This window comes from Rhinatrema bivittatum, chromosome 11, assembly GCF_901001135.1.
Source record: "Rhinatrema bivittatum chromosome 11, aRhiBiv1.1, whole genome shotgun sequence".
NCBI lineage: Eukaryota > Metazoa > Chordata > Amphibia > Gymnophiona > Rhinatrematidae > Rhinatrema > Rhinatrema bivittatum.
The window spans coordinates 5,957,116-5,980,492 of NC_042625.1; the positions used below are offsets into that span (position 1 = coordinate 5,957,116).

The 23,377-nt window shown below is 45.5% G+C and overlaps 1 protein-coding gene across 5 annotated transcripts in view; it reads right to left on the reverse strand.

Moving 5' to 3' along the window:
* Positions 1-652: 652 nt before the first annotated feature.
* Positions 653-23,377, reverse strand: part of PES1 (pescadillo ribosomal biogenesis factor 1) — a 210,254-nt gene continuing 187,529 nt past the window's right edge. For 4 of the 5 annotated variants that reach the window (XM_029619009.1, XM_029619006.1, XM_029619008.1 and 1 more), the window contains 9 exons: positions 21,862-21,978; positions 20,860-20,937; positions 20,642-20,731; positions 20,157-20,287; positions 19,733-19,858; positions 2,954-3,138; positions 2,535-2,635; positions 2,159-2,326; positions 653-1,366 (listed from right to left, as the gene is read on the reverse strand). In XM_029619009.1, coding sequence (XP_029474869.1) covers positions 1,271-1,366; positions 2,159-2,326; positions 2,535-2,635; positions 2,954-3,138; positions 19,733-19,858; positions 20,157-20,287; positions 20,642-20,731; positions 20,860-20,937; positions 21,862-21,978 — 1,092 coding nt within the window. In that variant the 3' untranslated portion in view covers positions 653-1,270. The remainder of the gene's footprint in view (positions 1,367-2,158; positions 2,327-2,534; positions 2,636-2,953; positions 3,139-19,732; positions 19,859-20,156; positions 20,288-20,641; positions 20,732-20,859; positions 20,938-21,861; positions 21,979-23,377) is intronic. The other variant, XM_029619007.1, reaches the window with a different exon arrangement.

Below are 23,377 nucleotides of genomic sequence, written 5' to 3' on the forward strand. Positions count from 1 at the left end.
AGAAGAGACCGAAGAGGGATCTCGAGTGGCCAGCAGCATGCTGGGCATGCTCAGTGTGATGGTCAAAGCTTCTAGAAACTTTGACAAAAGTCTTCCGTGCCGGGATCCATCTGATGATGTCATCCTGCTTTGTCCTAGGAGAAACATGAGGATATCCTGCACAGAGCAGCAGATGCTACCATAAGAAGTTTGCTGGGCAGATTGGATGGATCATCTGGTCCTTTTCTGAAATCATTACTATATTATGTTACTATGTCGCTGAGCTGGGGACAGTAGAGTGAATGACAGGCGCTTTCAGTAAGTGACATCTATTTAGGGCACATGCGAGGACAATGACAGGCTTCTGGCTGTATTTCAACAAAGTACAGCCGAAGCATGGATAAGCTGCATTTCTAACACTGGCTGTTTCTGTGGCGCTGGCCTCTCAGCTCAGGGGGCAACTCCAGAATGATGGGAATTTCAAGCAGCAGCTGGGTGACAGGAGGGTGCAACTGCCTCCCTGCAACTCATGTGGGAGATATTTGCATTCTGGATGAGTATTGTCAACTAAATGCCAGTCCTGTAGTCTCTGGCAGGGAAGCTGCTATAGGCATAAGGAATGTGTGTTTGTTAGGAAGAGTGTGGGCATTAGAGAAGAGGGAGGAGACACATCAGCCGTACTTAAAGGACTGTTTAATATCATACCATACTGTCCCCGATGTTCCAAGCACAGGCCTCTTTAATCTTACTGCAGCACAGCTGCCATTTGTTGTAAATTCAGGGACAGATTACAAGCAATGACAGCTTTAAATATCAGTTTTCTAATATAAAAGTGAAAAAGTAACACATGCACTTTCAGCACTGGATCTGCCAGCAGAAGTGGTGGGAAAGGGCTTTTCCTAGTCCCCTTTTTGTTGGCATCCCCTTGTGTTGAAGTATGGGACATAAAGCCTGCACTGTGCGGAGTGGAAGTTTATCCCTGGGGGAGAGGGCAGGCTTCAGAAGTGCTCTCTTGGCACTATGACCCCAAGGATAAACAAGGGAATATTTTGTTTCTGTAAGATTCATATTTTATGACAAGGATTTTTACTTTAATTCAATCCACTGGCACTGGCTCTGGCTCTCTTCATGGTAAAGTTCAGAGGTATCATTAATAAAAGTCATTCCCTCTTCCTCTTTTGCGGAAGTTCTAAACATAGCAGAAGTGGAAAGAATCTCTCTGTTGTGCTGGGGACATGCGGGATGAGTCAGTCTGAGAATCCCTGCTCTCCTCCTTGGCATCCTCTGTCTGCTAAGCCATGCTCTGCTCTTTTCTCGCCTTCTTACGTTTCTTCTCAGATTTCAGGGTATCATCATGGGCCTTCCTTTTTGCAGCCAGTTTATTTGCCTAAGAGAAATCAGAAAGGAGCAAAGTAAGACTTACTGGCCCACCTGGAAGGCTACAAATAGCACCCAACAGAACACAGCCACTGGTCCACGCAGTAATTACTGCTCAACCTGCAAACCGCAACCACCAGACCATAGGTTAATTACTGCTTGACTAGCCTCTCCAGGAATTAGAGATGGACAAAACAAAACAAATCGTGATTATACATAGCAAACTCTGAAATAGTCCATCTGTATATATAACATTTCCTGATTTATCAGGCAGTTATTTGGTGTCTCTGCATTATCTTAAACCAGAGATGGAGTGCAACCTTGATTACTTATCAGCTATAGAGAGGTGAGGTGAGGGTGGAAAGGGTGGCCATGGCTTATAGTGAGCATTTGCAAATGGTTTTGACAGCTCTGCTGCCCAAAGCTTTCAACAGAGACCCAAATGTCTTCTGCTGATGTGCTGGTACCAAGCAAGCTGACTACCACGACTCCTTCCCTCTCCTACCAGTGACGTGACAATCACACAGTGAAGTGCAACACACTCATCTAGGCAGGCCTGGAATACACAGCTTGGCTCTTTCAACCCAGTGCAAACCAGATAGAAACTTGTTCATGGCTGACACTCTGAACTGTTTGAGCTCTCCTCCCCTTCTTCCTTTCCACCATGTGATCTATACTGGGAAGGGCTAAATTATACCCAGCTACTTGGTACAGGCTTTACCCCCATTAACATGGCTCCATATTAATGCCAGCCCTGCAAGTCGGGCACAGACTGCTATGACTTTACAAAATGCTCCCTCACCTCTCGCACTTTCCGCTTCTTGCCAAACATGATCTTGTTGTAGAGATATTTCTCCCTCTTTTTCATCATCATAATGGCAAGGCGCTTCTCCTCGCCTTTCTCATGCTGTGCAGCTCTAGCGCGGTTCTCCATCTTCATCGTTCCAGCTGTGACTCTCACGTTTAACTTCTGTGGATGTGGAAGAAAGCAAAAACAAGTGACCAAGAGAACCCAGCAATGGTGTTCCCACATAACAAAAGCACACCTGGGTACGAGGATGGGAGGAAGGGGGAGAACTGGATCTCCGGAAGAGAGAACATAAACAGACTCAAAACACAAACTGGAGGACGTGGGAGAGAGATGGGGTAATAGTAAAGTTTGTAAATATTAAGGTTACCTTCCCTGAGGTTTCACAGCCCTCCCTCTTCTTTAGCATCTCATCATGCTCATCATCGGGTTTATCTTCCTCCTCCTCCTCCTCCGACTCACTCTCTTCTGCTATAGGATCCAAAGGCACAGTGTCACCATTCATTTCATGACTACAGCAGCTGAGACAGAAAGCAGTCCTGGTACGACGGTGTGTGGCAGTGGGGGTACAGAGAGACCCCGGCTTTTCTATGTGGCCTAACACCACCAAAATGTGCCCTATAAGAACCAATCTGAAATTCAGGCTCCTGTGGGTTCTGTAGTTAAGCTTAGGAGGCACCACACTTTCTGATTATGTGAGAAGAACTTCTCAGTGTCTATCTCCATGCGTCCTGCCCTGTGGCCGATACCTGGATCTTTCATGTCTGACTCTTGGTTCTCTGCTATTACCTGCATACTCGCCCCTCTGCATGGCCAGCAGCTTCTGTTTCTCAGGTGGGATGTAGTCTCCATCCTTCTCCACCACAAATGGTGAGAGATGTGGGGGTAGCAGCACTCCGGGGAAATAATCTGCCACTGGGAGCAGCAACTTGGCATTTACAGAATCAAAAAGCCACTGTGGCTGAACATAATACCTGTAAAAGACAGAAAAGATCTTGCATGGTGGAATGTAATAACTGTACAGAAGAAAGTACGACTCAATGCAATACCAAATGCATGTGAGACAGAAGAAAGAGCACCCAAGGGATGTAAATGTCACATGCAAGAGGGGCTGAGATGTGCAAAAGAAAGTACAAGACAGACAGACACTCGTAAATCCAAAGGAGGGGGAGTTTAGGTTTGGAATAATAAGGTGCTTCCAAACCCCATTTTTTTCAAGAATCTAAAATAGCAAGAATAGAGATACAAAAATCAGTAATTGTGCAAAGCATTAAAAACAATTGTAGCTATTAAAACATATTTTAATTCTAATGGATTACAATTTTGCATACCAGCAAATACATTTTGAAGAGTCATAATGGCCCCAGTCCTTGGGAAAACTCCCCGGGTAAGATACCATTCTTTCCCCATCGCCAGCCCTTTCTTCCTGTACCCTCCCAATGGAAAACCCCGAGAGCACTGGGTTGTCTGGTTGACTATGAAGAAAGGTTTGATGTATAATACTGACGTAAAGACTGACAGATAAAACCAATTTCATAGTTAAAGCCATGTCACCAACAAAAGAGGCAAAAAATAGCAAACAGAAGGAAAGAGTTAACCCAGAATGTCCTTCATGCTTGACCAGCTCAAACATCTGACTACTGCAGGGGCCATGCATTAGGAATGGTGACCTCGGCATGCAGTGTTTAGAAACTCATTAAAGCTCTTTTCAGACCTGCTGCACGCAGTGTTTAGAAACTCCTAAGAACATAAAAAAATTGCCATGCTGGGTCAGACCAAGGGTCCATCAAGCCCAGCATCCTGTTTCCAACAGAGGCCAAACCAGGCCACAGGAACCTGGCAATTCCCAAACACCAAGAAGATCCCATGCTACTGATGCAATTAATAGCGGTGGCTATTCCCTAAGTAAACTTGATCAATAGCCGTTAATGGACTCTGGAATTTGTTGCCAGGGGATGTGGTTAGTGCAGTTAGTGTAGCTGGGTTTAAAAAAGGATTGGATAAGCTCTTGGAGCAGAAGTCCATTACCTGCAATTAATTAAGGTGACTTAGAAAATAGCCACTGCTATTACTAGCAATGGTAACATGGAATAGACTTAGGGCCAGATTTTAAAAGGGTCACGTGTGTAAATCCAGAGGGCTTACGCACGCTGGGCCTATTTTAAAAAGAGTCCCAGAGCTTGCAAAAAGGGGCTGGGAGGGGGCGGGGCGGGATCAGGCTCCCGGCACACTGGCCATATTTGCCGCTGTGCCGGGGCTTGCGTGCCGGCAGTCGGCCAGCGCGCACAAATTACTTCAGCCCCAGGGCTCAAGAAAGTTTTAAAACAAAAAAAAGAAAAGGTAGGGGGGAAAAGGGCAGGGGAGGTAGGGGAAGGGAAGGTGGGGGTGGGGGGGGTTAGGGAACGGGGGAAGGCTGCGTGGCTCGGCGCACGCAAGGTGCACCCCCTTGCGTGCGCCGACCCCCAATTTTATAACTTGCGTGCACCTGCAAGTTATAAAATCGGGCGTACATGTGTGCGCGCAAGGTAGCGCACGCACATGTATACCCGCGCGCAACCTTTTAAAATCTACCCCTTAGTGTTTGGGTACTTGCCAGGTTCTTATGGCCTGGATTGGCCACTGTTGGAAACAGGATGCTGGGCTTGATGGACCCTCGGTCTGACCCAGTATGGCATGTTCTTATGTTCTTTTGACTTCTCCTCCAAGAACTTATCCAATCCTTTTTTAAACCCAGCTACACTAACTGCACTGACCACATCCTCTGGCAACAAATTCCAGAGTTTAATTGTGCGTTGAGTAACAAAGAACTTTCTCCGATTAGTTTTAAATGTGCCCCATGCTAACTTCATGGAGTGCCCCCTAGTCTTTCTATTATCCGAAAGAGTAAATAACCGATTCACATCTACCCGTTCTAGACCTCTCATGATTTTAAACATCTCTATCATATCCCCCCTCAGCCGTCTCTTCTCCAAGCTGAACAGCCCTAAACTCTTTAGCCTTTCCTCATAGGGGAACTGATCCATCCCCTTTATCATTTTGGTCGCCCTTCTCTGTACCTTCTCCATCGCAATTATATCTTTTTTGAGATGCGGCGACCAGAATTGTACACAGTATTCAAGGTGCAGTCTCACCATGGAGCAATACAGAGGCATTATGACATTTTCCGTTTTATTCACCATTCCCCATCCTAATAATTCCTTTTCAGAATAGTTTGCCTCTTATTTATTTATTTAAAAAATTTTCTATACCGTCATTTAGTGATATACCATCACAACGGTTTACAAATAGGCACATAAATAAATTCGAGATGGATTGTACTTTAACGAGAGGCTGCCGCAGTTGTTCAGATACATGATTCAATATTATAAGCTATATGTAAAGTGTATTTAAATTCCCTTTATGGGCTGTGGTATACTGTAATTCTTTAACTTAATACTTAAGTGTGATAAAATAAAAATAAAAACACACATGTTCGCAGGTGACGTTTGCTTAGTATACGTCCATCACGAAGCACCAAAGCTACCTGGATACCCTAAGAGTGCTCTAGTTGTCTGCTTAGAATCAGAGAAGGTGGTTGGAAGGAAGAGGTCAAGAACGGACAAAAATAGGTCCAAAGTGAGAGGGTTTCAAATGTCAGCAGCACTCCACATGTTGTAAATTTAATAACCAGGGATCTTCGTTTTTCAGTTTTTATTTAATTTATCATTGGAATTTATCAGTGTTTATTTCAACAAAAATGGGAGGATTTAGTGGGAAAAACTGACTTGCCATTTTTCAGGTAAATATCTTTTTGCATAACAAAACAGCCGTACAAGTTGGGTGACATCAGCCGATGGCACCGAGTCACTCATCCTCCTCTCCTAGCCCAGAAAGCCTTTTGAGTGTATTCTGGGCAGGCGCAAGAGTTCTCATGCTTCTCCGTCACTCTAATTTCATCTGCTTCGCCAATGGTCAAACTCTCTCATCTCTCACATTAGCCATGACCATTAAAAAAAAAAAATTAAAAAAAAAAGACAGGTATTCTACTAAAAGAAGTAATGTCAAAGATACCTTCTTCAAAAAGATAACAAAAAAATCCTTTCACGTACTGTGCAAAGTGCTGCCACAAAATGACCTCAGCAGACCAGCACAAACGTGTGCCTTTTGATATAGCACAACTTGTGGCCCCTGTGGCAGAATGTCCCCAAAGGAGCTAGAACATGGAGACCTCAAGCTCAAACATGAACCTAAAAACTCTGAAACATCAACAAAAAAGGAAAAGATCTCCTCCAACAGACACCTCAAGCTCAAAATATTGCAAAGTATGTCACTGATGCAAAAACACAAGGGGCAAGATCCCCATTGCTGAGCCACTGCAATGAAAAATCAGCACTGCACAACCACTGCAGACAAAGGTTGGTGCAGAGTCATTACCGAAAAAACAGCGCAGAGAAGTGGCATAGAGCCATCCTCATAGACAAACACTGTAAAGACAGTGCATGGCAGCAAGGAAAAATGACATGGAGAGATCAGCTCTGAAAAAAAAATAGTGAGCATATGCCTACTTAAGAATCATGTGTTTCTATGAACGCCACATCATCTCTACCTCACTTCCAGCTGGAAGGATTTCTTGCGACTTGTAAGAGGGAAGCAAAACGACTTTTTCCACAACTACCAGACTCATACATTTGCCCAGAAGCTCTGGAACGATTTTGGAAAAACCTGTGTGAAAGAGAATAGGAAAAGGAACCAACTTTCTAAAAATCCATTTTGGAAATCTTAAGAGAAGAGCCAAGATCAAAGCTTGCTCCATCTTATTTTGAAAAAGCCGAAGCAAACCATCAGAAGAATCCACTGAATTATCTTCAGAAGAAATAAAATCATATTCACCATCATATATTTTATCAAATTCAGAAGATACTCAAACTTTCTCTCTTCAAACCATTCACCCGATCTTTTGGATACATCTCCAGAGCTAAATGGAGCAACAACACTGCCAGAAGATACTACCTATCCAGCATTCATACAAAAAACATCTGAAGCTAATACTCTTCCATCTTCAAGAAGAGGAAGAAAAATAGTGAACTGAAAGGAGTTCTTCAGTGCATTTAAGCACCAAAGCAGTTCAAGTTTGTTCAAATGCACAGTGCATTACTGGATGTACAGACAAAATAACGGAAATATAGAATGCAGAAGTATCCAGGATATAAAAAGGGCCTATTACCATACGATTCGCTAACTGTAAAATCAGCGATTAAAAAAAAAAAAAAAAAAGAAGCCAAAAAGAACAAAACTTATTCCAATATCCCTCCAGGTAAGGACCCAAGAATCCTGGACTCAAATGGCAAGAGAGTTTACCAGGGCACCACACTCCAATCTAGAATAGAAGTCCATCAGTTGCAGATGATCAAATACCTCTTCAACAACCTAAAAATGTTCAAAGACCATGTAAATAAACTACCAGAACAAGACAAACTATTCACAGAAGTCATGAATGATACAGGAAGACTGCAAAACATATGCATTCCATCAATAATTCTTTCCACACATCTAGAATTTTGGCTTCAGGTATAGTAGCAAGAAGATTATCTTGGCTACTGGTGTCTGGACTCAGGGAGGAAATCCATGAAAGACTAGCAGACATCCCATGTGCAGGCGATTAACGTTTCAGTAATTTTTTCTCAAAATAACTTGAGTCAATCAAGAATCAGAGCACTACTCTCCAGTCGCCATTTGCATCACAAATTGATACTTCTTCTCAGAGAAGGTATCGTCAGGATCCATGCAGAAAGCCTTATTACTATTCACAAAGAAGTTACAACCTATATCTGTTTTATTACAACAGCTTCAGCAGCCACAACAACAACAAGTACAACAACCACAGACAAGGCAAAGATGTTGTGTTCAAAAGCAAGAAAGATGCAGCAGCCTCCACAAATGGCTAGTAATCTCACAGAAAGGATACATTCAAAACCCATTTCCAAACATACAAATGGGGGACACTAAGCTTCTTTGAAGATCAATTGAGATGCATCACTACAAACAAATGGGTTTTGAAAATCATTCAACAAAGATATTTCCTGAATTTTGAAATATTAACCATCTCAAAAAAACCCTCTATTAATTCCAAAATCATTTGAAACTAAAAATAAGTGTACTGACCCAAAAAGTACATTCCCTGCTACAATCCAAAGCAATTCAACCAGGCAAGGAATTTTACTCTAGATACTTCCTAATCCCAAAGAAAATCGGACACTGTCATCCAGTCTTACATCTAAAAGAGACGTTCAGGGTGACCACATTTGGTACAATTCTTCCACTCCTAGCTGAATTTGCTAAACCTCAAGGACACTTATGCTCATAATCCAATCAACAAGAAACACAGAAAATACTTGAGATTCACCCTACAGAACCAACCTTACTAGTACAGCACACTACCCTTTGGTCTAGCTGCAGCTCCAAGAGTTTTCACCAAATGTCTGGCAGTGGTGGTTGCACACCAGCATGGTACCAACTCAAACAAGAATTCATAGGCACGAAAACCGGACATTTATTTATTTATTTACACCATTTATAGCTCTCTGATCCACCAATCTCAGCAGGTAACAATTCACACATACAATTAGTCAAACCATACTTACATCTGAACAATACACAGGCAATATAAAAACACTCAAAATAAAAAAACATAAAGCTTGGAAAAAAAATCTAGCAATTACTTTTGGCTAGGCTAAAAAAAAGGGGGCTTTTAGAAGTTTTCTAAATTGAATAAAGTTCTGTTCCAACTTATTCACCGCTGGGATCACATTCCAAAGTATGGTGCCCGCTATGCCAAATATCCATTCTCTGAATTCAGATAAGTGCGCTATCTTAAGAGATGGTACTTCTAACAACAGTTTTGTTGATGTATTTACGAACTAGAGCTTGAATAGCAGGTGGAGCAAGGTTATGCCTGGAGCCAACAACTTCAACCACATGAGTGGTCACTCAATGAGAACACTCTGCAGCACCCTTCAGGGTTTGGGGAACACCAATCATAGACCGCTTCACATTGCCATTCAATCACATAGAAACATAGAAATGACGGCAGAAGAAGACCAAACGGCCCATTCAGTCTGCCCAGCAAGCTTTCGCTCTTGTTTTTTTCTCATACTTATCTGTTACTCTTGGCCCTTAGTAACCTTTTGGTTCTATTTCCCTTCCACCCCCGCCATTAATGTAGAGGGCAGTATTGGAACTGCATCTAAGTGAAATATCTAGCTTAACTGGTTAGGGGTAGTAACTGCCTCAATAAGCAAACTACTCCCATGCTTATTTGTTTACCCAGCCTGTGCAATTTAGTCCTTGTTGGTTGTCTGAATATAAATCCACTTTTCTTCATCCCCCCACCGTTGAAGCAGTGAACTGTGTTGCATATGTATTTCAAGTATCAGGCTTAATTGATTCGGGGTAGTAACTGCCGTAACAAGCAAGCTACACCCATGCTTATTTGTTTACCCAGACTATGTAATTCAGTCCTTGTTGGTTGTTGTCTGAATATAAATAATGTTTTCTTCATTCCCCCTGCCGTTGAAGCAGAGAGCTACGCTGGATATGCATTGAAAGTGAAGTATCAGGCTTATTTGGTTTGGGGTGGTAACCGCCGTAGCAAGCGAGCTACTACCCGCTTTTCTGAGAATGCAAATCCTGTTTTCCACATTTCCTCTTGCTGTTGAAGCATAGAGCAATGTCGGAATCGCATTAACCGTGTGTATGTTTATTGAATAAGGGTATTATCTCCAGGTAGTAGCCGTCATTTCCACAAGCCGCCCTCTCTTCATTCACATCGTCTAGACTTTATGGATCCCCTTTGAAGTCCTTCACTGTTCTGGTCTTCACCACTTCCTTCGGATGGGCATTCCAGGCATCCACCACCCTCATGATCACAAACAGTATTGTTCCAAAATACCAACTGACCAAGCTGTACAGATGGATGTATTTATCATTCCATGGAATGAAGGCTTTTTATATGCATTCCCTCTGATTCCCCTAATTACAATTCTCAAATTAAGGAAAGACAAAGGAACAATGATTCAAATAGATTGATTTTGGCCATGACATAATTGGTTCCCATGGTTACACAGACTTGTAATAATTCCACCCTTCAGATTGCTGTTAATCCCAAACCTTCTGATTTAGTACAGAGGAACCTCCAATCTCGAGTGCTAATAGCCTGGATATTGAAAGCAAACTAATAAAAAAAAAAAACTACAGCTGCCTCAAGAAGCGAACAAAATACTATTAGCAGCAAGCCAACAATAAGAAAACCCTGTAACTATAAATGGACAAGATTTAGGCACTGGTGCCAATCACAGAGAATGGACCCCTTCTCCTGTACTGTCAATGTCTTGCTGGACTGCTTAATGCATTTTATGAAGTTTGGCGTAAAGTCTAATTCGGTAAGAGTTTTCCTCAGCGCTACTGCAGTTTATCATTGACATGAAAGAGGCCAACCAATTTCCCATCATCTAACAGTCTTGAAATGTCATTAGAGGGCTTTACAATTTTAAAACACTCCAATAAAAATTCCACAACCACAGTGCAATTGCAATACAATGTTGCAGCAGTTAATGAAGGCTTTTTATATGAACCACCTCATGAGCCTATGGCAAAAGCCAACTTAAAATTTCTGACATGGAAACTCTTAACTTCAGCTTGGAGAGTGAGTTACAAGCTCTAGTAACTATCCACTATACACCCAAATATTTAACAATATGTATTATTGTGTACTTCAGGTTTCTACCAAAAATAGTGTCTCAAATCCATTTAACGCAAACAGCATTACCAACGCCACAACCAATACCAAAGAAACAAGCTTTTCACACACTAGACTGTAGAAAAGCACTGTTACTCTACCTAGAAAGAACAAAATTGATTAGGAAGTCAATTATTTGTGTCTTTCGTCAAAAATAAAAAAGAGTCAGTACTTACAATGATCTAAATGGCTTTCCAAATGTACATTTCATTATTTTAAAGTTCAGAATTATCAGATTCTGCACTCGATAAAGACTCATCAGTTAAGCGCTATTGCCACAACATTAGTCCTACAAAACTCATCTTCCATGCATGGTCAATTGCTCAGCACTACTGCTTAGAACAGGAATTACGTGCAGAGTGTAAATTTGGACAGTGCATGCTCAGTAACATTGTGAAGGAACAGACAACTTCCCACACAAAAGCCACAGGTTGCAACCTTTAGCTAGGGAGTCCCAACTTGTGTGACTGCTTTATTATGCTTGTCCATGGAGAAAGTGAAATTGCTTACCTATAACACATGTTCTCCATGGATAGCAAAACAAACAGCAGCACAATCCCTCGGAAGTTGAAGGTAGCCAGCAAATAGACTGAGGGAAAAAACATGGCCACAGTAACGTGGGAACTCTTGCGCATGCTCAGAATACACTCAAAAGAAATTTCTGGGCTAGAAAAGGACGACGTCATCCTTTTCCTGTTTGCTCTGCAGTCCATGGGGAATACCTGTTACAGGTAAGAAACTTCACCTTTTTGTTCTTGTTGTAGATGTTAGGGCAGGGAGGAGAAAGTAAAGTTGCTTGCCTGTAACAGGTGTTCTCTGAGGACAGCAAGATGTTAGTCCTCACATATATGTGACATCATCAGATGGAGCCCCGATGTGGAAGACTTATGTCAAAGTTTTTAGAACTTTGACTAGGCACACTGAGCATGCCCAGCATGCCCATTACCACTCGTCCATGCGGGGTCTTCTCTCTAGTCTTGTAACATAGAATTATAGTTAAAATAAAAAATAGGAGAAACCCAATTCCACGGGGTGGCGGGTGGGCTTTGTGAGGACTAACATCCTGCTGTCCTCTGAGATCACCTATTACAGGTAAGCAACTCTGCTTTCTCCAAGGAAAAGCAGGATGGTAGTACTCACACATGGTCCCCTTTTGTGTTGCTCCCCAACACAAAAAGGGACCAACAAGCACCAGCAGACACAGTAACGACAGTGCTACTGGTAACAGAGGGGGAGACAGCATGAATCCAAACAACGGGCCCTAGGCAGGAAGAGCTGGGTTCTACACGTCAAAGAGATTCTGAAGGACAGACTGGCCAAACCTACTTATGTCGGCCATCCTTATCCAGACAGTAGTGAGATGCACATGTGTGAGGAGAACTCCAAGTCGCAGCCCTGCAGATCTCCTTCACGGGAACTGCTCGCAAGTGGGCCACTGACAATGCCATGGCTTTAACAGAATGAGCCTTGACATGGCCCCCCCAAGATGTAGTCCTGCTCGGGCATAACAGAAGGAGATGCAGTCTGCTAGCCAACTGGAAAGTGTGTTTGGTGACGGCACCTCCCAACCTATTCCTATCAAACGAAACGGCTGTACAGAGATGTTTGTACCATCTGCACCTTGGTGGTATGCGCTAATTGTAGTGAGATGAACTCTAACGTAGTTAGATGTAGAAGGTAGTCAAGCAGTTTTTGCATGGGCAAGGGAAGAACACATCTGGCTTCTGCTCACACCACACGGAAATCCTCCTCCATGTCAGTCCACAGGAATTTTTAGTGGAAGGCTTTCTGGATGCCTCCAGGACCCGAGACACATCCTCAGAAAGACTGAGCCGCTGCAGTCAACATCCAGGCTGTGAACGACAGGGCCTGGAGATTGGGATGCCTCAGCCTGCTCTGATTTTGCATGATGAGATCTGGAGATGGACAACTCCCAAAGGAATGGAAACCAAATCTGTCTCGGCCAATGAGGGGCAATGAGGATCATAGTCCCTCGGTCCTTGTGAAGCTTCAAGAGAGTCTTCGTGACTAGAGGAATCAGAGGAAACACATAGAGAAGACCCCTACCCAATGTCGGGCAAAGGCGTCCAAGGCTGGTTTGCTATCTGACCTGTACAGGAGCAGAACTGAGTCACCTTCCTGTTTCAGGGGGATGTGAACAAGTCCACATCTGCGCTCCCCCAAAAGTGGAAGATCCAGTTCGCTACCCCCTGGTCCAAAAACCACTTGTGGGGTCTAAAGGCATGACTCAGTCTGTCCACTATCACATTCTCCGTTCTGGCCAGATACGTGGCCCTGATTACCATCCTGTGGGACAGAGCCCAGGACCAGATCTGGACCGCTTCCAGACACAGGAAGTATGACCCTGTGCCTCCCTGCTTGTTGACATACCACATCGCAACTTGGTTGTCTGATTGTATCAGGACAATTCTTCTGGACAGTCAATCTCTAAAAGCCCTTAGCATGTATCTGATCACCTGGAGCTCCAGGAAGTTGATCTCACACCGTGCTTCCAGGGCAGTCCATAAACCCTGGGAGCAGAGCCCTTCTACATGAGCTCCCACCCCAAGGTGGACGCATCCGTGGTTAGGACAATTTGGGTAGGGGGATTTTGGAAAGATATTCCCTGTTCCAAATTTGAGAGAGCCTGCCACCATGACAAAGAGTCCCAGAGAGACAGTGACTCCGATGCAAGCCTGGAGGCTCTGCATGGCCTGGTGCCACTGTGACCTCAGGGTCCATTGGACTCTGCGCATGTGTAAGCCTGCCAAGGGAGTAACACGGACGGTTTCTGCCATGTGGCCCAACAGCCTCAACATGTGCCGAGCTGAAACCTGCTAGCTCTGGTGAATCATTGCCAGCTACACCAACGTGACCGCCCTGGAGCGTGGCAGGAAGCTCTTGCCTGAGCCGTGTCTAGCAGGGCTCCTGTGAAGTCCAATCGAACATGAGAAATTGCCATGCTGGGTCAGACCAAGGGTCCATCAAGCCCAGCATCCTGTTTCAAACAGAGGCCAATCCAGGCCACAAGAACCTGGCAATTAACCAAACACTAAGAAGATCCCATGCTACTGATGCAATTAATAGCAGTGGCTATTCCCTAAGTAAACTTGATTAATAGCAGTTAATGGACTTCTCCTCCAAGAACTTATCCAAACCTTTTTTGAACCCAGCTACACTAACTGCACTAACCACATCCTCTGGCAACAAATTCCAGAGCTTTATCATGCGTTGAGTGAAAAAGAATTTTCTCCGATTAGTCTTAAATGTGCTACTTGCTAACTTCATGGATTGCCCCCTAGTCCTTCTATTATTCAAAAGTGTAAATAACCGATTCACATCTACTCATTTGAGACCTCTCATGATCTTAAAGACCTCTATAGGAAAATTGGTTCTTAGCTGCTAATTTTCGTTCCTGTAGTACCACGGATCAGTCCAGGCTGTTGGGCCACATGGCAGCATCCTGTTTCCAACAGAGGCCAAACCAGGCCACAAGAACCTGGCAATTACCCAAGCAGATGGAGGTAGAGAAGTTTTTACGGACTCCGTCCTATACCCGACGTGCCACCTAGAGTCTGTCAGTATTACACTGTACCCAAGCAGAAAGATTAAAGCATAACTTCCACATAAACAACCTCCTCCTGAAGAGCAGAGGGAATGAAAAACTTGCAACTCAATGAACAAAACCATGCCCATATTGTTTCCCTGAAAAGGGGGGCATTCGGTAAACTTGCAGAAATATGACTATCGGCCGAGTGGACTCTCTGTTTTCCCATGGGCAGGATTCTGGACTGATCCGTGGTACTACAGGAACAAAAATTAGCAGGAAAGAACCAATTTTCCTTTCCCCGTACGTACCCAGATCAGACCAGACTCCTGAGGCCGCTTGCGATCGAGTAGAATGAGCTTTATGAACAACCGGAATCGGACGGCCCTGAACAAGGTAAGCCGAAACAATAGCTTCTTTTAGCCAGCGTGCGATAGTGGCCCTTGAAGCTTTATGATCCCTCCTGGGTCCACTCCACAGAGCGAACAGATGGTCCGAAAGATGGAAACTGTTTGTGACCTCCAAGTAATGCCACAACACCCTCTTTACGTTCAACTTCCTTAAATCCCTGTAGAAGAATCCAGTTCCGCGAACGAAGGGAGCTCCACTGACTGATTCAAATGAAAGGAGGACACCACTTTCGGGAGAAAGGAGACAACTGTTCTTAAGGAGACTCCTGCTTCAGAAATCCGTAAGAAGGGCTCCCTGCAAGATAAGGCCTGAAGCTCGGAAACACGCCTTGCTGAGGAGATAGCCACAAGAAAAATGACCTTCAATGTCAGATCCTTCAGGGTCGCTCATTTCAATGGGTCAAAAGAAGCATTACAAAGGGTGCGGAGAACCATATCGAGCTTCCACGAAGGACAGGTGTTCCGGACAGGACGACGCAAATGCTTATCCCCTCTCAGAAAACGAGCCACATCCAGATGTGGATATGGATGAGAGCCACATCCAGATGTGGAAAGGTGCAGGGGGTTGCTAGCGCAACCCCCTGCACCTTTCCACGAAAATAACCAAGGGCTGCCACCTAAACTCTTAGGGAATTAAAGGCCAGCCCCTTGGCTAATCCAGCCTGTAAAAAATCCAGAACATCCGGAATTGAAGCCCTGGACGGCTGCACTTCGTGATCTAGATACCAGGATTCAAACAATCCCCAAACTCAAACATACGCCATGGAGGTAGAAGTTTTACAGGAATGTAAAAGCTTGGCAGTAACCACAGTCGAGTAACCCTTACTCCTTAATCACTGCCTTTCAAAAGCGATCTACCTCTCCGAAACATATGGGGCCTTGTTGCACGAGATTCGGAGATGGCCGAAATCTCAGCAGACCGTCCACTGCTAGATTCAGAAGGTCGGCAAACCACAGACGCCTCAGCCACTCTGGAGCCACGAGTATCACCTTGCCCGGATGAGCTTTGATGCGGCGCAGAACTTTTCCAACCAACGGCCACAGGGGAAAGATGTACAACAGAACATCCTTTGGCCAGGGAAGGACTAGAGCATCTACCCCCTCTGTTCCTGGTTCCCGTCGCAGACTAAAAAAATCGAGGAGCCTTGGCATTGCGGCACGTCGCCATGAGATCCATGGAGGCCATGGTCCAATGTGTGCACAGAAGACGAAAGGCCTCTTCGGAGTGTTCCCACTCCCCCAGGTCCAACTGGTGGCGGCTGAGAAAATCGGCTTGCACATTGTCCACCCCGGCAATGTGAGAGGCCGCAATCTTGTACAGGTGTTACTTCGCCCAGTTGATTAAAAGCTGAGCTTCTGCCGCCACCGGACGACCATTGTAGCATTGTCTGAGAGTACCCTCACTGAGCGTCCCTCTACTAAAGGAAGGAGGGCCTGTAGCGCCAACCAAACCACTTTGATTTCCAACAGATTGATCGACCAGGACGATTCCGTTCTTGTCCATTGGCCTTGCACTGCCATTCCTTGACAAACCGCTCCCCACCTGGAGAGGCTGGCATCGGTGGTTACCACTCTCCAGGAGGGAATTTCCAAATCCACCCCCCACCGTAAATTGTCTGGACACAGCTACCAAAGAAGACAGGACCGTGCCGTATCCGTCAGTGGGAGAAGATGAAACTGTTCGGAGAGTGGATTCCACTGGGAGAACAAGGCTGACTGAAGAGGACGCGTATGCGCAAAGGCCTAAGGCACCAGTTTGAGAGTGGAAGCCATCAAACCAAGGACCTGCAAATAATCCCAGACCCTGGGACGAGGCATGGATCGCAAGGACTCCACCTCAGTGAGAAGCTTGGACAATCTTTCCTCTGTAAGAAAAACCTTTCCCAAGATCGTGTGGAACCGAGCACCCAAAAACTCCAAGGACTGAGAGGGAACCAGGTGACTCGTCTGGGTTGACCACCCAAACCCAATGAGCTCAACATCTGTAGCACCCACTGCACCGCTGTTCTGCAAAAGTGTTCTGACTTCGTTTGAATCAGCCAATCGTCCACGTAGGAGTGTACCAGAATCCCTTCCTTTCGCAGGGCCACTGCCACAACAACCATCACCTTGGTGAAGACTCTGGGCGCCGTCGCCAGACCAAACGGTAGAGCGCAAAATTGAAAATGATGCCCCAGGATCGCAAACCGCAAATATTTCTGATGATCCGGGCATATAGGAATGTGCAAGTAAGCTTGTCAGATCCAGAGACACTAGAAATTCCCCTTTGTGTACAGATGCTATCACCGAGTGAAGAGTTTCCATCCGAAAATGAGGCACCTTTAGAGTCCGATTGACTCTCTAAGTCTAGGATGGGACGGAAGGTGCCCTCCTTCTTGGGCACCACGAAGTAGATGGAGTAGCGCTCTCGCCTGAGTTCTCCTGTGGGCACCGAAACTATGGCGCCTAGGTCCTGTAACCGCCACAGAGTGTCTTGTACCGCCCGGCGTTTTTGGTGGTACTCGCATGGGGAAACCATGAACCGCTCGTGGATCGGCCGAGCAAAATCTAATGCGTAACCATGTTCTACCATACTGAGGACCCACTGATCTGAGGTTAAGTTGGTCCACTCTTCTAGAAAAAGGGATAACCTCCCCCCATTCTTGGGACGGAAGAGTGGACTAGCCTCGCTTCACTACGCTGACTTGGGACCCCCATGAGATTGTGGGGCTCCATCTCTGGCAGGCCGGGACTGATTTAAAGAAGATTGGTGGCCGGGACCCTGTTGAAAGGACGAACCGGCGGACCATGAAGAGCAAAACCAATTTCCCCATAATCTTGCCCGTTGAGGAAAGGATCCTCTCGTCCTGGGTCTATCTTCCAGCAACCCATTGACTTTATTCTCCCCCAGAGATTTTATCATATCCTCCAATTGTTGCCCGAAAAGCAGCTTACCCTTGAAGGGTAAGGAACCCAGCTGAGCCTTAGACGAAACATCAGCAGCCCAGTGTCTAAGCCAGAGGAGCCTGCGGGCAGACACGTCCGAGACCATAGTCCTGCCAGAAGTCCGTAACAGATCATAAAGTGCGTCAGCACTGTAAGCTACCACCACCTCCAGGCGCCCCGCTTGCACCGTCTCACTCGCAGAAAGGGATGCTGCTGCTTGCAAATCTTGCACCCAGTGGAGACTGGCTCGTAGCGCAAAACTGCTGCACATAGCGGCCCGGACCCCTAGGGCGGAAACCTCAAAAATCTTTTTAAGTTGCAACTCCAATTTGCTATCCTGCAAATCCTTCAGTCAGTGGCTCCTGTTACCGGGATGGTGGTTTTCTTGGTCACTGCCAAGACCGCTGCGTCCACCTTAGGGACCATAAGGAGGTCCAGCGCTTCCTCCGGAAGCGGGTATAACTTGTCCATAGCCCGACTTACCTTTAAACCAAGGTCCGGAGTGGCTCACTCCTTAAACAAGAGATCCGTAACCAACATATGAAATGGAAAGAATCGAGCTGGACCCCTGAGCCCCATCATCACTGGATCCATAGCCCCAAACTGTGAGTCCTCTGGAGGAACCTCAATGCCCAGCTCCTCCAGAATGGCCGGGATAAGTGGACCTAGTTCATCCCTTCTGAACAGGCAGACCACTTTGGGATCATCGCCCTCCACTAGAGGCGCACCCACTGGCTTGGCCGGCTGGAGCTGGTAATCTGCCACTGTGTGACTTGGTACACTTGTGGAGTGATGAGGCTCTTGTCCCAGCCCCCAGCAACACCGGGACCTCACGGGGTACCTTAGTACCCTGGCTCTTTGCTGCTTTCCGAGCTTTGAAGGCTTTAAGCAGCAACAAAACAAAATTGGAGGAGAACAAGGAAGAAGACTCAGAGTCTTTCACCTGTTCCTCCTCTGAGGAAGAGATCTGAACTGCCTGCAAGTCGCCCCCCAGCCCCCCCCCCCCAAGGGGCAGCAGGATGCGGCGAAAGAGGTGGCGGGGAGCTCCCCTCCCCCAGGGTAGCCTTCTTCTGCTCCCTGAACATTCGCAGTAAGGCTTCAGTACCTGTGCTAAGGCTGCCGCAGCAATTCTGCCCTCTCAGGGTCCCTGCATGCTCTAGAGCTTCTGCGATGCGATTTCGCCTGAATCGGCTTCCCCAAAGAGCCTTCCCCTACCAAGCATGATCCCCGAGCTAAATTAGGATCAGGGCCTGAAAAAAGAACCAGCGCGACCAAGACAAATCCCCGGGAGCTTGTAGGAACTGAAAAGGATGGTGAAAACGGCATCGGAAGGAAGGAGGGCCGAAAGAGACCCCTAGGTCGGCTCACCTCAGCGTTGTTTTTTCTTGTGTGCAGATCTTCAGAGGGCGAGTGAACCAGGCTCCCTGGTATCACCTTCAGCCGCAGGCAGTTACAGGGCTCCCAACCCTCTGCTCCAGAGCCTCTGCTACCAGGGGGGATGGTCCCATCAGGACCTAGCAACCCCCTGGGAGGCTTAAAGAGATATCTCCTCTCTTTGGTTTTTTTTGTTGTTTTTTTCTTTTTTTTTTTTTTTACTAAATCCTTGTCTTTTTAAGATTCCTGAAGGAATGAATACCAACAAACTAAAAACTTAACACCAAACTCAGACTAAAGGTTTTGCACTTCCACCATCTGCTGGAGACAGAGAAATACTGACAGACTCTAGGTGGCACCTCAGGGGTAAAGGACGGAGTCCGTTAAAACTTCTATGTCTCCATCTGCTGGAGGGGAGGCAAAACCCAGGAGTCTGGACTAATCCGGGTACGTACAGGGAACATATCATATACTGGGAATATAGGGGCCTGGTTAGCTGTCACTGCTGGCAGGCAGTAGGGCACAGAGTCTGTGCTTACCTGTTGATGACCTGTTTGTCCAACATGGGCCGATCTACAATCTGGTGAGTGATGGTGGTATCTTCCATGTCGTAGGTTGCTCCAATACACATAGAGCGGTCCCAAGACACTTCTCCTCCAAAACTCCTAGCATAGAAAGGAAAGAGCTTGGTCAGAATCTGCATAGGTCAAAAACAAAATGTCCATAAAACTCCATCATGGAGCCTCGATTTTTTAAACCAAACATCAGATTTTAAGTCCAGCTAGAAAGCACTATTAGAAGGTTTTGTGAAACACATGATATTTCTAGCTGGTTATTTTCTTCTTTCACCTCAGCACATGAAAGAAGAAAAGAGACATAGAACTGATCCCACCCCTCACTCAGCATCAAGGTAAGTAGAGGGGAGCTAGAGTTGTAGAACACAGCATCACATCCTCCTCTCACCTGATAACAAAGGCCAGTGGCTCCCGAGGGACTTCTCGGTTTAAAAAGAACTTCAGACCCTCAAAAAGCTTCTTTTGTTGTTCCAGCTCCTGTTGCTCCTTCCGTGCCTCCTCTTCCTGCTCTGTGCTACTCTACATCAACCACAGAACAGAGTGAATGCATCCTCAGTAACACCATGACCCTATTATCCAGCAAATCACATTGTGAAACATCTCTGCTGTAAAACCTTCCTCATTATGCAGACCAAGAAGTACATTCAGTAATAGTTCCCTTACTTTATAGATCCTACAGCATGAATACATCACTACATACAGTAATACTCCCCCTTATCCCAGCGATCATAGAACATGACTATATCCCTGTGTACAATACAGGAGCTGAATAATATAGGGAGGCTAGAAAGTCTTCAATAAAACATTTTAAATCAATTTCAATATAATGCTGAATTTATGTTAACTAAAACATGCTACAATCTCTTTCCTCACCCCGTCCATAGGAAACACATCCACCTCTGCATCATCCTCCATGCCTGGTGCCACCACACGGGTCAGACTGGCACTCATGGCCGACAGTTTCTACAGGATTGAAGTTCAAAGAAAATGTGAGTGAAGGTCACCCACCAGCCAGAACAAAAACAGTCTCTCCTGCAGTCTTGAAATGACAAGGCATAAGTAAACTGTATTAAAGGGTTCAGAGCATTTACCTCCATGTAGGTCTCGGAGTCCATGGCATATTGATCCTCTTCTTCTGACTTCAGCTCCTGCTCTGCTTTATCTTCCAGCTAAGAGAACAAAGCTATTATGTATGTGCTGGGGACAGGGCACTGGCCTTCCCCTACAGTCTAATGATAAAGTGAATCCTGATAAGGTATTAACAGAACACATGGGGGTAACCTGCCCGGAGCGGCAGTTACTACCCAGAACACATGGGGGTAACCTGCCCGGAGCGGCAGTTACTACCCAGAACACATGGGGGTAACCTGCCCGGAGCGGCAGTTACTACCCAGAACACATGGGGGTAACCTGCCCGGAGCGGCAGTTACTACCCAGAACACATGGGGGTAACCTGCCCGGAGCGGCAGTTACTACCCAGAACACATGGGGGTAACCTGCCCGGAGCGGCAGTTAGTACCCAGAACACATGGGGGTAACCTGCCCGGAGCGGCAGTTACTACCCAGAACACATGGGGGTAACCTGCCCGGAGCGGCAGTTACAACCCAGAACACATGGGGGTAACCTGCCCGGAGCGGCAGTTACTACCCAGAAATATGCAGGTAACCTGCATGCATTGGCAGGTACTTCCATAAGCAAATTGCTGGGCAGAATGGATGGACCATCTGGTCTTTAACTGTCATTACTATGTATTATTTCCAGAGGTCCTTCAGCACCTCATGTGATAACTGGGGGAAGGATGGGGATGAGAACTGATGGGCAGCATGAGGTATTTAATGACTACATCTCTTCAAATACACAATATGCAAAAAGGTCAAGTCACAATTTCACAGTGGCCGGGAATGTGACAGGAAATACATGCGTTGAAGTATTAGACTGTGTAACATCAGCAGATTTCTAACCCATTCCATGCCAGCAGACTACAGGCCTAGCAGCATAGGACATTGCATTCCCTTCAAAGTTTCACATCTCAGGCCTGGCACTCTATGCTAGTGCGTTACCAGTGCAGCAGCTGCACAGATCTCTGACTCACATTTGGAGGGTACTGTAGGTTGAGTGTCTGATAGAGTCGAAAGTTGACAAACCCCAGCAGTGTGGTATAAAATTCAGTAAATGTTGCCATGACTCTGTAATCCACATCTGTAGGGTGCTGGAATGAGACACAGAGAATAAAGTGCAGCAGTTCCAAATTTTTACTATATGGGAGTTGCACACCACTTCTGGCTAGATCAGAGGACCCAACACTTTTCATAGTACAATATTGCAACAGTTGTAAAATACCGGACTTGAGAACAGAGGGTTATGCTCTGGACACCTTTGTGAATATACACACCATCTGGCTGACCTGTTTTTCCTTGAGGCAATATTCAGTAGGACGTTTAGTGGACAACTTATCCAGCTAAAATTAGCCGGAAAACTTGTCCTGAAAATTCAGCAGGATAAATGTCTCGCTGAATGCACTTGTTAAAAAAATTATTCGGCTACAGATAGCTACACATAGTTTAACCCTAACTGGCCATTGGTTGGAATATAAACAGTTTGGCCTAAACTTATTTATTTATTTATTTAACGGTTTTATATACCGACATTCATCAATGATATCACATCGGTTCACAGCGAAACAAGAAACTAGTGCCTGTGGCAGCGCTTTACATCGAACAAGTTTAACATAATACAATTAGAACATATTGAAACATAATAATTAGAGAGTAAGGAAAGGTAGGGGAAATAAAGCATTAATCTAAAATTAAAATAACATGAATACAAGAGGGTAAAAAGAGAAAAAAGGAGGAAAAGTGACAGAAGAATGAAATTAGATTAATAAATTAGTGTAGGCAAAGATTGCAGGTATATACAAAATGTACAATTATAAGGAATAACATGAAATAACAAATGTGAAGGGAAGGGGTGAGGAGAGGGGGGGAGAAGAAGGGGTAGGGAGGGGGTAGGGTAACACAGAAGGGAGTGAGAGGAGGAATGATGTATGCTTAGGGAGAAACTAGTTCGAGGGGGACTCATCCACATTTAGTGAAAATCTGGGTCAAGGGGGACAGAGATGGGAGGGCATAGATGAGAGAGATGAGAATTTAAGTGTATGCTTTGGTGAAGAGCCAGGTCTTAAGCTTGCGCTTGAAAGTTTTTGGGCATTCTTCTTGGCGAAGTTCAACTGGCATTGTATTCCAGAGAATGGGCCCTGCGATTGATAATGCACGTGCTCTCGTGGAGGTTAATTTGTAGAGTTTAGGTGAAGTGGTGGGCATGGTGGCGAGATGAATGTGTCTAGTGGGTTTATTGACTTGGTGAAATCGGAGGGAGTCATTGAACCAATTCATTTCGGGGTTGTACAAGGCCTTATGAACGAGTGAGAGAGCCTTATATTGTATACGGGAGGCTATGGGAAGCCAATGTAGATCTTTTAGTACCGGTGTGATGTGATCGTGTCTGTGTGTGTTGGTCAAAATCCGTGCTGTTGTATTTTGTAGTATTTGAAGGGGGTGGATGGCATTGTTGGGGAGTCCGAGGAGAAGGGAATTACAATAGTCTGTTTT